The sequence below is a fragment of the Anastrepha obliqua genome, chromosome 5, assembly GCF_027943255.1.
Source record: "Anastrepha obliqua isolate idAnaObli1 chromosome 5, idAnaObli1_1.0, whole genome shotgun sequence".
Classification (NCBI taxonomy): domain Eukaryota; kingdom Metazoa; phylum Arthropoda; class Insecta; order Diptera; family Tephritidae; genus Anastrepha; species Anastrepha obliqua.
In genome coordinates, this window is record NC_072896.1 from 54,634,243 (window position 1) to 54,653,492 (window position 19,250).

The following is a 19,250-nucleotide window of genomic DNA, read 5'->3' on the forward strand; positions in this document are numbered from 1 at the left end:
CAGATTGTTCTATCAAGATTCTAAGGGTATGTATATTGTCGATACACGAGCGTCCAGGTCTAAAACCGGCTTGATTTGGTCTGATAAGTTTATCCAGCGGGGCTGATATTCGTTCTAGGATAATTTGAGTAAAAATTTTTGTGATTGCTGGTAGAATAGATATTCCTCGCCAGTTCTCGCATTTTTTCCGATCGCCTTTCTTGGGTAGCTTAATAATGATAGATTCTTTCCAATCACTAGGCATCACTTCTTCTCTCCAGATTTGCTGGAATAGTGGCAGCAACAGGGATGCCATAGCCTCAGTATCGACTTTGAAGAGTTCAGCAGGGATACCGTCCTTTCCAGTAGCTTTGCCGTCTTTCATCATTTTGATTGCTGTTGTTATCTCTCCTATATCTGGCGGTTGCACGCTTATATTTCTGTTAGGGTGACGCCGTGTTCTTATTTCGAAACTTTCTGAACTATCACCGTACACAGAGTTGAGAGTTTTTTGGAAATACGTTTTCCAAATGGCGAGCTGTTTTTCTTTACATGTTTCTATTGTGCCGTTTTCGTCATATAGTGGCGACTCGTATGTTCCCTTGAAGCCACTCAGTTTACGAATTGCTTTGTAGACGTCTCTTATATTACCTCTGTCAGCTGCATTTTGCGCGTTCCTTCCTAGTTCATCATAGAAATCTTGTTTATCTTTTACGACTTGCTTTTTAATCAATTTAGTTAGCCTTCTATATTCAGAGTCAAACTCTGTCTTTTTTCTTCTGCTGCAACATCCTGTTAGATTCACCTTGACTTTTCTGCGTTCTTCTATAAGGTTCCAGGTTGTGTGACTTAGCCATTCTGCACGCTGTTGTGGGACTGCCTTGATCGTATCGTCACAGATCTTCTGTAACTCGTTTTTAAGTTTAGCCCATATATGGCTTGTATTGCGTATTGGGTTTGTAGTATCTATGCGAATATTATTTATTTTGTCAACAACCCTTGTTCTAATGGATTCGGTCTTTAGTTTGGTAGGGTCGTATCTCTTAGCTTGTTGAGCGCGCTTTCTGGTGTTCGGGAAGAGTTTGATACAAAGCTCTGCGATAATTAGGTGATGGTCGCTTCCTATATCTGCGCTGCGTTTATTACGTACGTCGCGAACAATATTAAAATACTTTCTTGACACGCAAATGTGGTCGATTTGAGTTTCTACATTCTTCGTTGGTGAAACCCACGTAACTTTGTGATTTAATTTGTGTGGGAACACGGAGCCTCCAACTCTGAGATCGTGGTTGCTGCAGAGCTCTAGTAATAATTCTCCATTTTCAGACCGCGTGCCTATCGCATGCTTTCCTAGAACTCTCTCAAAATTCTCGTTATTTGGGCCTAATTGAGCGTTAAAATCGCCCATTAGCACGATTATGTCATTAGTTGGAATCGTAAACAATGTATGATCTAGTTGGCTGTAAAAGTTTTCCTTGACTGATAATTCGCTGTCTTCTGTGGGAGCATAGCATTGCACGATAGTGATTTTATGATACTTTGTGTTAAGTCGGGCAGTTATAATTCTTTCTGAGATGGCTTTCCATGTCATGAGCGAGGTAACGATCCTTCTTCTGAAATATATGCCTACTCCTCTATAGTGTGGATCTTTTTCGTTAGGCATACCTGAGTATATTAGCAGTCCTCCTTTGTTGTTGCGCTTTTCTCCACATCCATTCCATCGGACTTCACTGAGTCCCATTGCGTCAATTCACTGAGTCCCATTGCGTCAATTGCCGCTTTTAACATGCAGGTGTTAAGTGAAAATATGTTTGCATAAACAAAAAAAAAAATACTAAAAATGTTTGTCTGTTGATAAATTAGCTGCTGACTGTATTAGATTACATTTTCAAGAAGTGGAGAGACAAATCGTTTGCTGAGGGATCAGTATTATCAAAAAAAAAAAAAAACAAAGAAAGCAAATTCCCCATCATTTTATATCTCTGCAAAAATTGCAATCTAACACATGACTCTCGGCTTGACAGATTTAATAAGCGGAGCTCTGTAAAGAGTAAAAAATAATAAATATGGAAACACCAAATGATACAAAAGGTTGTTTTATAATAGCGATTCCCTTTTCGGCACGCAATGGGCAAACCGCCGAGTATATTTCTGTCATAAAAAAAGCTCCTCCGCTGCCATTCCGAGGCGGCAAAAAAGAGTAGATTTTTCTATTTGTGGAACAACATCAAGACGCTCTATCAAAGACGCTCGGTCAAACACCGCACAAAAGCGCTAAGCGCTCATTATATATCTAAATGTAATGTGCAATAAGGAATTTCTAAAACCCACTTTAATCATACAGGTCGTATACGTAACAAAAAATATCGTATTGGACGAAAAGTTGGAATCGAATACACAATCCTTGGATTGACTTAATTATCAATTGACCTCATTTCAGCTTAATTTTTTCTACCTATTTTCGAAAACAAGTTTTTAATTTATATATTGATAATACAGCTTGAATGTATACGTAAAAAAATCTATAATACGTTTGTCCGAAAATTGGAATCGAATACATGACGCTCCGATTGGCAGTTTTCAGGATTAAAACAATGTAAAAGCGCATTTGATTGAATTAAGGTAAATATAAATTAAACTACAACGAATTTCTAAAAACATTTCTGGTCGTGCAGGTCGTATACGTAACAAACATTTTTACGCTTCATAAAAATATGAAAGTCGCACAAATGACCCACCAAATGATGTTTTTAAGTATTAAACATTGTACAAAGTCCCTCTTGTTAATTTCATTTCGTAAAACGTATTTTTATTTTCCATATTGGTGATACAAGTCGTATACGCAACAAAATATTTCCTATTTATCAAAAAGTTGGCGTCGAACATATAACTCTCGGCATGACATACTTATTAATTTAACATTTTTTACTCCACTTACACTTTCGAAACCAAATTTTTAATTTCCACATTGATCATACAGGTCGTATACGTAACAAACATTTCAAACCTATGCGAAAAGTTGGAATCGAACACATAACCCTCCGCATGATGGGTTCAAGTATTGTAGAAGTTTTTGTATTAAATTTACGTAAACGTAGGTCTTAATTCATGATTTGATTGCATAATTCATTTCAAATCCATATTGGACGTACAGGTCGTATACGTAACAAATATATTGAACGTGTCCGAAAATTTGTAGTCGAACACATGACCCTCCGTATTCTTATTAATTTAAAAAAAATGCACAAATTTTTCTATTATTATAAATTTATGCAAATGCAATTCTTAATTCATATTTGACTGCATATTTCATTTCTAATGCTATAACATCAATCAATTTTCGCCATACAGGTCATATACGTAATAAAAAGTTTATGCTTGCGCGAAAAATTTTAATCGAAGACATAACCTGTGAAGTGATAGATTTAACAATTTCAACATTATAAAGCATTGTTTGATTACATTTAGGTGAATTCCATTTGTTATAACGAGTTTTTAAAATCCTGATGGGCCATACAGAACAAAAACGTTACGTTTGCCCGAAAAGTTGAAATTGAAACATAGCCTTCAGATTGAAATAATTAGTAATTAATTGCACTCTTCCGTTACCTCTTCCCATATACTAACTTGTTTTGCCTAACTATACTAACTTTTGATTGCCTATAATTTTTAAGCACACATACACACACTGCAAGTGTATGTGTGCGTATTCAAATTGAAAATTTTCCAGTTTTATTATTACAACTTTACTTTATTACTGCATACGCACACACACACGAAACATATATGAGTACACTTTGGAATTGGCTTGAGAACATATTTTAAAATTTTCTTCACAAACTTAAATTCTCTTTTAATAATTTAACACTTAAATGTCTTTTGGCGCAAATCTACTACTCGATTCCACTTTCCAAAGCCAGCTTCAAGGACGTGCGGGCGTGAAGGACATCAGTGAGCATACATATTCGAACATGAATGCTCGGAATCACACCTTGAGGGCGGTAAGGGTGACATTCGTAATATATTTGCATGCGTACAAGATGGTTTCATACCAAAGCTTCGTTCCACACATGGCTTCTATTTTACATATAATCGTACGTATGCGAGCAAAACAGTTTTTGCCTGACATTGGCATTTAGTCCCTTGCTGAGAGTACCTCTAAATGCTTATCTGCCTACAGCGTTTAACATTTGGAATTCAAATTTCATTTCACTTATGATGCCATCTATTTTTTGTTTGTATGTCTAATTCCTCGGTGACAAGTGTCGCCTCTGTTGTTGCTGCTGCTGCTGTTGGCGCCCCATTGCATATGAATAGGTTAACACATTGTCGGTGGTTTGTGGGGGTGTGTTTGGTTTGTACTTTTGACTTTGTGTGTGTCTACTGGAATATGAAGGTGAATTTGATTGTTATGCTATGCTGGTGTGACGGTTAAGCAATTTTTAATTTTTATTGCTAATAGATTCAAGTTTAATTTTACAGTGTCGAAAGATTGGATTTAATTGTTGTCCATTGCATAGGAAATTCATGTCGTTGGATAGGAAACACGAAACAATTATTTAGTTCAAAATTTTTTTTAGTAAAAAATATTAATATTTTTTATTTTTAATATTAATATTAATATTTTTTTTTTAAATATACTAAAAAATTTTTTTTAATAATGTTTAGTAAAAAATTAAAGAAAAAATGTTTGAATGATTTTTAGTAAAAAATTAAAGAAAAAATATTTTTTAGCAGAAAATTTTAATATCGCATTTTTAGTGAAAAAGTTTTGCAGTCAAGTTTTTTTAGTAAATTTTTTTAGTTTCATTAATAAATAGAACTTGTAGAAACTCATTAGAAATGTTCGTAGTAACTCAATTTATTTTTGTGCCTCTTTTATTTCGATTTCATAACGTTCCCATCATTGTTCTCTTGCCGTATTTAATAGTTTTGCCCTATTTTTTTTGCCGGACTTGAAAAATAAGTATTCCATTTCCATTTTGTTTCATTCGGAGTATGAAAGTTTTTTTTGTATGAAAGTTTTTCTTCGAGTCCATATCGTTCCGTTCGATTCCATATCGTTAGTTTTGCTCGAATTTCATTGCAGGGTTTGAAAAATAAGTGTTCCAGTTTCAATTTGTTTCAGCCGGTGTAGTTACTTACTTTTGCATTTGAGGGGTTAGTTTCTTGTAAATAGTTGTTAATGCAACCTAATTACATTTCAATTCCATTTCATTCCAGATGTTTTTTTCTTAATACGTTCAATATTATTGGCCCATGCAGTTTCTAGGATTTGTGAAATAATCGTTCCATTTCCATGCTGTTGTTATTAAAAAACTTTACTTTTTTGCAATACATAAATTTATGCGACTCATTTAGTTCAAATAGTTTGTTTATAACTTAGCTCATTCTTATTATTAGTTTCCTCGTGTGCACGCTAATTTCGCTCGTCTTCTTGCTAATTTTATTTAGTAGATGTTTTCTGATCGTTTCATTTGATAATATTTATTGGCCTGCTTCCCTTTTGTTGCACATTTAATCTCTTAGTAATTCCTAGTGTGCCGTGATGATTCAAAAGCACTCAATTTGATTGAGTACATCGTTTCTGGTTGCGACTGTATCCAAGCAGATCCCGGGTGCACGAGTACTTTGCCAAAAATGGAATAACAAGTACCAGTTGCTTGGCGTTTTGAGCAAATAAATTTGAATAGAAAATTTACCTAAACTTTTTACGGTTTTAAATTTGCATGTTAAGAGCAGTTGGGCTCTATTAAATTTGCCACTACTTTAATTTAATTCGATTTCTAGTGCAATAAAATAATTTAGACTTTTGGTTGCAGTTTTGCTATCCAAGAAAGTAAGAAAGTATTTTCAATCTCACATTGCATCAGTTTTTATGCCTGACTTAATGAATGTAGTACGACAAAATTTTTCCTCAAAATGATTGTTCCAATTCCATTCCGTTCCTATAAAATTTTGTATTTGTGCATACCATGCGTTCAACATTTGACCACCTCTATTTTTTTATAAAACTAGTGTTCCAATTTCATTTTGTTCCTCTGATATTTTTAAACTTCTTTGCATATGTCGAAGTTCTATCTATTCAGACTGATAACTTTTGCTGTTACTTTACTTTCTATGGCATTTCATGTCATATGACTAAATTTTCCCACAAAATTATTGTTCCAATGTAATTTTGTTCCTCAAAGATTTTTTATAGTGTGTTTGGTTTAAACCATACATTAAATATTTGACCTCCTTCCTTTTTCTTATAAAACTAGTGTTCCAATTTCTAGTGTTCCATTTTGTTCCTCTGATATTTTCAAACTTCATTGTATATGTCGAAGTTCTATAGATATAAATATTTCTCGACCGGTAGCTTTTGCAGTTACTTCACTTTTTATGGCATTTCATGTACTTGAATGAGTGAGTAAATAAATAAATAGATACATAAATAAAAAATAAATAAATAGGTAAATAAATAAATAAATAAATAAACAATTAAATAAATATAAAAATAAAAATAAAATAAATAAAAAAATAGAAAAATAAATAAATAGGTAAATAAAAAAAAAAAAAAATAAATAAATAAATAAAAAATAAATAAATAAAAAAATAAATAAATAAATAAATAAATAACTAAATAAATAAATAATTAAATAAAAAGTTCAAGAAAAATAAATATTTTGATTGTATTTTAAATTTGAACCCAAAATACATGCTTAAATAAATAAAAAAAAAGGAAATACTAAAAATTAAGCATAAATCTTGCACGAATTCACAGATTGATTGATAAAATTGATTTTAAATATTTCACTAAATACTTTAATCAATCATCAATTAAAAACCTACTCTTGTGTGTAATTCATTTCAAAGAATTATTTAAGTACTTTCTTTCATTGGCCTAAAGGCTTTCTGGTAATTTATTTCCAAGCTTTTCTCAATTGAAATAATAACCCTTTTTCCTATCTGAATACTTCAAATGCTTTAAAAGTGTGATAAACGCCATAAATTTTATTAATCCCCTTCACTACTTTTGTTACTATACAAACAAACAAACGCTTTTATGCAGCTGTCGTTACAACTGTCTGCCGTCAATAGCTTTTAACTTAATTTTCCCCCAATGAATTGAAATTCATTGGTATTCTCAGATTTTCTCAGAAAGGGCGCAATCATTTGAATGGACAAAGCTTTTATGCATGTGGAATATATATATATATATATATATATATATATATGTACACATCTTACACCATGTGAGAACTCGTATGTAGTTTCAATTTGAACGCATACAAATGGTAAACAGGATAAAATATTCCTTTTTGTTTGCTTTTATATGCCAGAGGCTCGAAGTGGTCGATATGTGAGGCATTTATCAAGTGGCTGGCGGGCCAAAAAGCTTCCTTTAGAACATCTGAAAATGAATGGTTTTAGTTTCAAGTGTGAAGAACAAATAAAAAAAAAAACAAAAAGAGAACAAATTTTCAAATGCTTGTTTGCTCCTTCGACGTAAAACAGGTCAATTGGTAGGCTGTTTTGTGTGAAGTTGCGCTTTTTCAATACAAAAATTTTGCCTAAAACGTGAAATGTTTTGTGCATTTGTCTTTATGTATACACTAGTGTACATGTGTACATATGTATTTGCGAATGGCCCAGATGCAAAAATTTTGCACATAAATCTTATGAAATGAAAATCAATCTGATTGAATTGAATACCCTCAACTGCCTTCCCTTTCTTGACGCTTCAACATAAATAAATTTACTTTGTAGGTATTACGAAAGCGAAGAAATAAAATTGGCAGCAGTTCTGTTGAGCTGTCAAATGCCTGTTAGGTGCACTCATACACATAAAGAAACACACTAAACTACATACGTACATATATATGTGTACGTATCTAGGTATATTTATGGACGCAACAGCAGGCAAAAGGTAAATTGATGACTGCGCTGATTGATTTTTGGTACTAATGGAAGCAATTGGTTGGGTTATTGGGTGGGTAGAAGAATGCTTGGTTCACTGGTCCAGTGGCTGATTTCTTTAGTGAGTAGCTCGCGGTAACCAGCATGGTAGGGGGCAGCTATTGCTGTTTCCATTGCTTCGTCGTTGTGGCGGCATTTGTGTGCATAGAAGCAGATATGCTTTTTGTTTTCTTTTCTTTTTCAAATTTAGTGGCTCAAATGGATTTTTGTTGCTGTTTTTGGCACTGTACTATGTACCTATAGGAAATAAGTTTGATATCAAGGACATTTTAGCGTACAACGATGGCGAAACGGGTAGTAGAAAATCACTTAATCGCAGTAGCAGTGGGATTTTTTGTGCAGAATAATATTTAAAATCTATGGCAGGTGGAATAGTGAAGTGTTCGGACACAGTGGATAGTTTGAGTTTTTAATGAAGCAGTTATGGCATAATTTGCGGCGGATTGAAAATGCAGTTTCTGACGAGCTCTATAAAATATTAATAGTCATGTAATAGCATTACTATTTTATTGTTAAAAGAGATTTTGTGTTCCGATTCCATTGCGTTTCATAAACTTTTAAAGTTTAAATTGCATTGAATGCTGTTAATAATTGAGTTTAATAAAAAACTTGCATTGAAACTGCGTTCCAATTCCAGCCTGTTCCAAAATGTCACGTATTTGTTTATAAGGGCTGTTAAATAGTGTTTGGAGTATAAATTATTTAATAACTGTGCTCCAACTCCATTAATTAATTATGTTCCATGTAATAACATTAGTATTTTAATGTTAATAGAGGCGTTCCGATTCCATAGTGTTTCATGAATTTTTGAAAATTTCTTGAATGCTGTTAATAATATAGTTGAACAAAAAAAGTTTCCATTAAAACTGTGTTCCAATTCCAGCTTGTTCCAACATGTTATGCCTTTGATTTATAACGGTTGCAGTAGAAATAATATAATATAATAATTATGTTCTAACTTCATTCATCAAATGGGAATGTTTATACCAATAATTATGTTGCGATATCCTTCGTCGCATAATTTATTGTATAACCTTACAATTTAAAGTAGAGACAACTAAGTTGCAGACACAGCTTGAGTTTACTAGTTTCAGGAATTTTACCAAGCTCCGGACATACTCCTTACCCAAATTGTGGAACTTTCGTTCAACACCGGAGATGGAAGGCGGCTTCACAGTTTTTTTTTATTTCCTTTACAGTTTCTATACCTTGCTATGTTGCCGTGCCCATTGATCTAACTAAAAAATGTCAGCAGGCATGTTTTAATTTGTTTTGATTCCATTTCGTTCCATACACTACTTCGTCATCAAGTAAGTTTATGGCATAATTATTCTTTAGTAATAGAGCTGTAATAATATACCTGTAAATATATTTTGAAAAATGGTGTTCCAATTCCATTCGTTCCTCACATTATTTTTTAAGTAAATTTCGTTTCTCTAATCAAAAATAATGTGCAAGCGAAATTTGTTTCAATTCCATTTCGTTTCGCTTACTATTTTGCCCTGAGGTTGAAAATACTTAAATGAATTAAAAATTTTAATTTTAAAAATAAAAATTATTTATTTAAAATAGAAATGTTAAGAATAAAAATTTTACTTAACTTTCAAATGATAAATTTAGCCGACATGACCTTTTTCAATTTCCATAAAAGATTTAACTTTTCCTAGTTTGCTATCCATTATTTCACGTACTTATCGCCATCTTAAACACCGTGCCATATGAATGAATTTTTCTTTAGTTCCTTACCAGTCCTGATGGTTTCCAATTTTAACAGCAAAGCAAAATCGATTTGCTTTTCGTTTCGTTTTCCTTCATTTGCCGGTCTATTTGGCGCAGTCGACAACGCTTGTTTGTTTTAATATTATTCCAGTAGTACACACACACATAACATGGTACATATATTGTACACAGTACATACATATACACATTGAAATAAATGTATTTGTACTAACTACTAACGGACCAAGTAAACAGCAGCGGCAACACAGCTGATGGTGTGAGTCTGAAAGCTTGTCGAGGCCAACGGCTGCGCTAATAATTGCACAGACTTGCAGGCGCTAGAAGTAAATAATACATACACATTTTTATACAAATATACCTCCTTTCATTTGTGTGTGCAAATGCGCCAAAGTTCAAATGATTTTTTCTCCTGTTTCTCCTCCGCCACTCCCTTTGAGAATTAAAAGCGAAATTGAAGATTTATTGCTGTCACTACCAACAAATACTCACATCAGCCAAATTAAGCGTCCTTGAGCACAGTTTTGCTTTTACTTTAGTACATTTTTTTACTTACTTATATAGAGCACTGTACAAATATTCTCTGTATGCAGTAGTAGGCAAATAATTTTTACATTTTTTGGGACATACCATTTTTTGTTGGCAGCAAAAAGGTCCCTCATACTTATATCTATAATTGATGAAGAACGACGATTTTCACTTTTTACACCCAGTTGGTAAGGTTGGTACTGCAATACCATAAGTACTTAAGAGTCTTAGCCGCGGGATATAATCGAACAAGTACTTAATTTTAGTAGTAAAATAACCCACTGGATTTTTCACGCCAACACGACAAAATTTCCTACAACGCATTAAAATCGCATTAAAGTAGGAGTCGAATATAAATATGTATATTTCTATATAAAGAACAATTGAGTAAAACCACATTTAACATGAATTTTATTTTTCAAAGCCCGCCGTGAAATTTAACGACGCATATTTTTATAGCACAATTGAAGCCGTTGGATTGTGCTTCAGTGAATCTTCTTCAATTTTTCTTTGAATACAAGTACTTTGGCAAAACATTAAGGCATAACTCATAGACGTAATTCAAACATAAAATTTGAAGACACCTAGTAGATTTTTTTTACGCAACTGTTAAGTTACAGAAAAAATTCATCAGCTGCACGAAATGTTAGAGACATACCAGCGTCAATCGTTTTTAGTGAATATTGAGCCTTCTCAGCAGGGCAGCAAATCGACTGCATTTACATGGACTCTGCCAAAGTTTTCGACAGAGTCGCTCACAACATTTTATTACATAAATTATCTTTACTTGAATTTTACTGTTTTCCAGCAATTGTTGGTGTATCCTGTGAAACATTCATTGCCTGCTTTGGAGTGCCTCAGGCAAGTGTGCTAGATCTGCTACTCTTTGTGTTATTTATCAACGACATTCGCGGCAATTGCTTTTCATTTGCTAATTTTCTGTTATATGCTGACCATATTTTTAAGTTCAGTCATACATAACACAATTGACGTATGCAGGCTTCAAGCTTCAAAAATCTCAATTTTCAATATCAAAAAACTGCTGTCATATCACTTTTTCCAAAATCCCTATTGTCTTTCACACTTCTTACAGCGTATCTAATATTGTACTTCAATCTGTTAAAGAATTTAAAGGTTTCGGTGTAAATTTTGACAGCCGTTTTTCAGTTAGTAGTCACATTAATTTTATCTTATCAAAATTATATGCTGTCTTAGGCTTTGTAGGACGGAATAGCTAAAATTTTGCGGACCCTTGAACCCTGAAATTCCGGTTTACATTCGTTCGCTCCAGGTTGGAATACGCCGCCTTTATTTGGAGGCCATGATGGGGAAAATATCGTTTAAGCGAGGCAATGGCTCCGAAAAATGTAATGGAGACTCCACTCCATCAGAAACAACAATAAAACGATGGTTTGCTGACTTCAACATCGATGAAGCACAACGCAGTGGACGTCCAAATGAGCCGGTAACACCAGAAAACATAAAAAAAAATCCACAAAGTCGTTTTGAATGATCGAAAAGTGAAGTTCCTTGAGTTAGCTGACATCGTAAAGATATCAAAAATGTGTTGGCTTTATATTGTATGAGCATTTGACTATGAGAAAGCTCTGTTCAATGTGGATGCCGCGTTTGCTCACTTTTTTATTTCATGAAGACAATGCACCGAGTCGCAAGTCCAGCAAAACAATGGCAGAACTATTGCGTATGAGAATAAGTTTCTGCTCTCGTAAAAGAGGTGTCGCGGCTGATACTATTTTTGTGTTCGCTATGGTAATATACTGGTGATTTGATATTCATTTGAAGCATAAAGATCCTTTTTTATCCCACGTCAAAATTGTGCACGTTCGTACCGAAAAAACATCCCTTTCGGAAAGTCATGTTTCATTATTACCTTTCAGCTGAAACGTGTCGCATATTGATAAATATTTACGGTAATCAAGCCACACCAAATACATACAACTTGTAAAGAGTGGTTTCAAGGCTCCCAAAGTGGCAAATTCGACGTGAGTGATAAAGACCGCGAAGATACTCAACTACAACAATTATTGGATGAAGACGCATGTCGAACTCTTGTTGATATGAAAGAGTTGGATGTTGATAGATCAACCGTCGGTACACGTTTGCTCGTGATGGGAATGGCCCAGAAGGGTAAGCAGGTAAAGCAAGTCCATCGACTGCGAAAAAAACTATTCATGCTTGAAAGATTATGTTTTACATCTGGTGGGATCAAAAGAGTGTCATCTATTATGAACTCCTTAAACCATCTGAAACCATCAACGGCGACCAGTACCGACTGCAGCTAATGCGTTTGAATCGAGTTCTCAAAGAAAAGCTCGTCGTAATGGGACGGTAGGCATGACAAACTGATTTTGCTGCATGACAACGCCAGGCCACACGCTGCTAAATCGGTCCAGTATTATTATTAAGGGAACTGAACTGGAAAATCTTGTGCCACCCGCCGTATTCCCCAGACATTGCACCTTCGAATTCTCATCTGTTCTGATCAATGCAGTCAGCTTTTATTGGAGAGCGGTTAACTTCTTACGAGAGCATCGGAAACTGGCTCAATGAATGGATGAAGTCAAAAGAACTCGAATTATTATTCAGAGGAATCCGTTTACAACCTAAAAGATGGAGTAAAGTTGTAGCTTCCAATGGCACATACTTCGACGGTGGATCTGTAAACAATTCGCCATATTTGGTTCCCAAGGACTACTGGCTGTTCGCAGACCTAAAAACATGCTCTCTGGTAAGAAACTGCGCTCGAATGAAGACGCCTATTTTGAGGCAAAAGATAAATCCTTCTAGCAAAGTGGTATTGAAATGTTAGATTTAATGGAATGATTGCATTGTTTTCGATGGAAATTACGTTGATGCGTAAAGCTAATTTTGAACCAAAAAACGGTTGTAGTAGTCAGCCTGAAGTTATAGAGAGTTAAAATCTTGCCGGCCATTTCTTCTAATATTGTAACCCCTTAACCACTCCATAAGCTTTTGTGTTTGCAGTTTTTCAAAGTATGCAATTTTAATGTGGTTTCTCTGATGATTTTCCATTTATCATAAATTAGTTCGACAATTTGACGACGCACTTGGATTTTATACTCCTATTATTTATTGCGGCAGCCGTCGTAGCAGAATGGGTTGGTGCGAGACTACCAATCAGGAGTGCGTGGGCTCAAATCTCCGTGCATTAAAAAGCAAAATGAAAAAGTTAACAGCGCTCGTCCCTCGGCAGGCAATGACAAACCTCCGAATGTATTTGTGCTATGTAAAAACTCCTCATAGAAAACCATGTGTCCCTCGGAATAGGCTTAATATTGTAGGTCCCTCTAGTTGTGAAACAACATCAAGATGCATGCCACAAATAGGAGTAGAAGCTCGGCCAAATACCTGGAAAAAGGGTGCGTGCCAATCATTTATTAAGTTTCTTTATTTATTGCTCACTTTAGCTTTGTTTAGGTTTCATACATTTCCTAGGTTATGCGGTGTAAGTTTTTTTTTGCATATTATAATTTGCGGTTACAATTTCTATTGAAATTCAGGCGCTAATTGTAATTGACAGGCGCAAACAGACTACAAAGTAGTCACTCAGTCCTGCAAATAATTGAAAGATTGAGCAGATAAAATAGCTAATTTCACATGTAGACCAGCTAGAGGGAATAAAAATTCACAGAAAAAAAATCCATCATTGAGAGAAAAATGGTGGCTAGTACATACAAATCATGGGTATTCTCGTTATTAGTTAGTAGCAAAATCCATGGCATCCCATAGCCTTACCTACCACGTGTTAATTTGTGAATATTTGCTGAGCTCCTACGCAAAGGCACTAAGGTGATGGCAAATGCCAAGGCAAGCAGCTTAAAATCGATTAGCATCAATTTCCTGTCATTGGCAGTGCTTGTGTAGAATAAGCTTGCCGCCTCTACTGCCTCCATTATAGTAGTAGTGCCTATGCCTTTTGTCTTAGCTCGCCTGTAGCCAGGCATATGCACAGTAAAGTGTTTCCGCTGGGGCGGATCAATTGACCACTTTACCTTCGGCTAACGCACACATATATCACACTTGCATGTATTTAAGTTCCACAAACACACACACACACACACAAACATAAGCTCGTGGTCCCTGTTGTTGAATATTCAGACCCAAAGCTGCATGTGCTAGTGTATGTGCTCATACATATGAGTTTCTGCATGCGGGAGTACATTAAATCGTTGCAATTAATTGTGGGCGTCGCTTACGAGTTTGTAAAATGGCTTGTGTGGTTTTAATTAAATTTAAGCCGCTTTTGTATGAAGCTTACTTAAGTACATACCACCCGCCAACGATAGCACAAACAGTTACGTATAGCACATGTGTGTATGTAGTTGTGTAAGTACTTCATAGGCATAGTTTGCGTGCATGACTTGGCGTAGCAAATGGAGCATAAGAAAGTATAAAGAGTAAGATTTGAGTATAGTGGGATGTCTTGAAAACAATCGCAGAAAATATGTATGCACATTAAAATAACACTTGTCTACCTAAAATCTAATTAAGCACATATTTTAACAATATTTAGATATACTTTATGCGTTATTCATTTTCATATTATATTTACATTGGACTTATTTAAAAGTGCAGTTTATGAAACAAACAATATTGCCAATATTTTTCAGTAGATATATTAAAATGTGTGTTCCAATTCCAAAATGTTTCTCACATTACTGTTTCACATTTTATGAGACAAACAATATTGCCAATATTTTTCAGAATATTAAAATTTGTGTTCCAATTCCAAAATGTTCCCCACATTGTTTTGTCTAGTAATCAAGTTTGTTTAATTGAACGATTTTTCGTGCGGTATTTCAAAAAAACTGTTTCGATTCCATTTTGTTCCGCACTTTGTTTCTTACATAAATAACCTTAGCGTAAATGAAAATCTCTTTAGGCCGCAAAAATTGTGTACTAATTAAATTTTCTTCCCTTGTTTGGGCTTAGAAATTGGATTTTTTGCTCAAATGCTATTCAAAAAAATTTTAGTAATAGAGAACTGTAGGTAATGGGCGAATTGATGACTAATGTTTGCGTCTTAATATCACGGTACAAATCTTATTAAGAAAAAACTACTTCGAAACTGTTCAAGTGGATGATGTCCGTTCTGCTCGACGTCGTTATTAAGAGAGAGAGTTCGGATTTTAGTTCGTAGTTACAAAATGTACAAGTTACAATAGATACTTAAATTATGTATAAAATACTGTAGAGGGCGCTAAAACAGGGTTGTATTTAGGCATTGGAATTGCTTCATATTTCCTAACAGAAATCTTTTAAAATATGTGAAGGTCTCATTTATTTAAGACCCTTTGTTTCCATTCCACTTCTTTATATATGACTTAAAAATTATCTATACTCGTACAAACATTGTTTTGCTTCATTATGGCAGACAAATTTTGCAATACACTACACTGTTGTTAATCTCATTACAACTTACAGTAAATATAAAAGTGTTCAAGTTTCTTTCACGAGTTTTGTTAAATTAGACGCACTTTCATTATTTGTTAATGAAACGTTCCTTTCTTGTACTACTTTATAAATATGCTTATTCCGATTCCTATTATGTAGGTCTATGCAAGTATTGTGGTGCTTAGACTCCACCTATATTATACTCTGATTGAAACATATTTTCTTGTAAAGAAAGCAAGCGAGCAATTTAAAAATGTTGTTCCATTCATTTCCATTTCGTTCCCCACACATTTGTCGCATAAAATATGCAACCTAGCAACCTAACGGTACTACTTTTCAGTTCTATTTAGTTCATTTGATGGCTTTCATTAGGATACACTCACTAAATATACTCACTAGTTATGAAAAATATATAAATAGTGTGCAAACATTCAAGTTACACGATTAAAATATTTTGTTCCAATCCCACTCTGTGCTTTACTTTTTCTGCTTAAAATTCCTCACCATATAAATTTAATTTTGTACCTCACATACACAGTTTTTTTTCAAAAAGAGTTATTCGAGTTATGTGACAAAGTATTTCCTTGTTTCAATTCCACTTCGCTGTTTCACTTCTTTGCTTAAAATATAATATTTCCTGTCAAGTGTTCCAAAAGTTTCATTTTACATATGTTGTAGCTTTTGAACAAATAAAGTGTTCAAGACATGCTTCGATTTTTCCAAATGTTCTACATATACAAACAGTATAAGGCTGAAGTAAAATGGCATGCCTTAAATTTAATTAAAACATTAATACTTAAACACATTTCTATACAATCCGAAGCACATTAAACATTAAGCCACATTTAGGTATATGCATTATTATAGTTAAAGGATAATTTTACTTTCAACTGTGCATCAGCCAAATTCGATTTTATTCTCTCTTATTAGGTAAAAATAAAATTATCCTTTTTCTAAGTGATAGTGTGGTTTCTATCTTGTATAGTGAGAGAATTAAGGCTCGCTAAGATATGCATTTTTTCGTTCTTACTGCAGCTATTATGCAAATTTCTAATTGAAACAAAAGGTATGTGTGTTAGTAATCAACGAGAGGTCAATTTACAAATTCAAAGCTAAAATTTTTTAATTGAGGGTAATGCGGAATTTTTTGTTTTATGGTAGATAAGCAATTAATGAAAGTAAATTTTGAATATTTTGCAATAAAAACGCTAATATCTATATCAATAATTATAATAATGAAAGTAATAATATTTAAATTTAATTTTTTTTTATAAGTATGTAAAAAATTTCGAAATTAATTAAGAAGAAAATTTATGTGATACTCAATTATGGTGAGACTAACTTTGATGCTAAATTTGCGTGTCTGAATTTTGACCCTCTGATCAATCCAGCTCGGACGACGACCACTTTGGCTTTGGATGGATGGCTTTATGTGTTACAACGTGTGAACGATAACGGTAACGTTTAACGGGAAACAGTAGTAATAAATCGGAAAGCAAATTGTTTCATAACGGGAACAGTTTCAATTTATTCGAATCGTAACAGTTTGACAATTGACAGTGGGTACGGATTTGAAGAAAAGAATTTTTGAAAATTTTCATTTAATAAAAATTAATTTTTTGCTTAGTTTTTGTTTTTTGGTTCTGATAAACTAATTACTTAAGAGTATTGAATAGTAGTTATGTAATATTTGTAGATGTATAGAGAGTAATACAATAATGGAATATTCGAATAAGTATTTAGAACTTATAAAATAGTATAAGAATACGAATATATGGAAGTTTAGAAGAGAAGAGTAGCATACGAGTAATTGCATAGCATACAAGAGAAATATAAAAAGGGAAATGAGCGATCATAAGGCACTTTCCAAATCAAAATTGTATTGGTACGAGTTTTCAAAGGTAGAATAGTGAGTAGTTGGAATTGTGAAGTAAACCGGCTCAAATCGAAGGAAAGGTTTGAGTAGAGATTTTATAAGAAAAAAAACTTATACATTTTCCGCTTTATAAATAAAAATAAAGATAACTTTAAAAAATAATCTGTGTACATTTTTGCCTACTGAGAAAAATTAATTTGCTGTGCCATTTGTGGAAGGAAAACTATTTAAGAATTTAAAGGCATAAAGACAGTTCTAAATGGCTTAAAATGAATACGGTTTTTAGTATTAATAAAATAAAAAATGCGCCTTTGCTTGTAAAAGAACTTTTCTTGAAAAGCTTAAGGTGACAATTAATAACCGAAATATTTATATTATTTAGAATTATAATGAAAAAACTGATTTTGATAATTTAAAACCACACAATTTAGGTAAACAAAAGAAGCAGAGAAACAAAGTATTAATAAAAAATAAAATAAAAGGATAAAGAAAGCAAATTAAAGAAAAAAATTATTAATAAAATAATCTTAGGAATAAATAACAATAGATCTTGATATTTTAAAATTTAAAAGTACATAGTTCGATATTCCTAAGAAAATTGTAATAAATAAAAGAACCAGAGAAACAAGGTAGCTAGTTGCAGAAAAAAAATTAAAAAAATTATAATTTTGTTTAAATTGAAAGCAAAAAAAAAACAATTTAATAAAATAATATGAGAAAGTAATTATAAATCTACGAAAACGCCTAATCAAGAACGAAATTTCGAAATTTGGGAATCATAAAAAAAAAAAATTTTGATATTTCAGTATTTCAATATGTGCTTACATAACTTGAGGAAATTTCCAATAAACAAAATAACTAGAGAAACAAAGTAATTAATTTCGGGAAAAATTGAAGAAAAAATATCAAATAAAAGTTGCGTTAAAAAAAAAACTAAAAGAAATGAATAAAATAATCTAAGAATATAATTTGATATTAAAAGTTAAAACAAAAATCATAAAATAACATTTTATTAATTTGTTTCGATATTTAAGCTTTAAAGCACATGAAAATTTAAACAAAAAGTGTTTAATCATAAGAAAATTTATTTTGATATCTTAAAACCTTCGAGCACATAATTCGATATTTACAGGAAAATTCCAACAAGTTTCAAGTTTGGTGTAAATTTAAAACCAAAAAAAGAAAATTTGTTTTCCAAATAGCATAAATGATGGGAAATTTACAAAGCTTATAGGAAAATTTTAATTGTACTTAAACGTTGAAAAAAATCTTTAAACAAGAAAAGCATTGATTTTGATCCTAAAAATTTGAAAAGGACATGAAAATTAAAAAAAAAAAATTATGATGAAAAAAATATATATTTTGATATTTTAAAACCTTCGACCACATAATTCCATATGTTTTGAAAAATTCAAATCATAAGTGAATTAAAAGTTGAATAAAATAAAATAAAGTAAAATGAAATAAAATAAAATAAAATAGAGTAAAATGAAATAAAATCTATTTAAAGCTATCGCTATGGCAGATAATGGCTTTACCCCGCTAAGTCTGATAGAGCAGGATTTCCCAGTACCTGAGGGGGTTAAATCCCCAGCAGGAAAGATCGCAGCATGGAAGGCAAAAACAATACACGGTGCCCATCCCCATGATCTCGAAATGGAATGGATAGACGCACAATCATCCAATTTATGGTTGAAAAGAGGAAAGCTATTTTCTGAAACAGAAGGTTTCG

General features: G+C 32.9%; 1 protein-coding gene across 1 annotated transcript in view; it reads right to left on the reverse strand.

Annotated features, from left to right (window-relative positions):
- The window catches only part of LOC129247410 (sodium/potassium/calcium exchanger Nckx30C), a 179,028-nt gene that overhangs the window by 54,484 nt on the left and 105,294 nt on the right, over nucleotides 1–19,250 (reverse strand). The window contains exon 3 of the mRNA XM_054886530.1: nucleotides 16,985–17,068. Within this exon, the coding sequence (XP_054742505.1) occupies nucleotides 16,985–17,068 (84 nt within the window). The remainder of the gene's footprint in view (nucleotides 1–16,984; nucleotides 17,069–19,250) is intronic.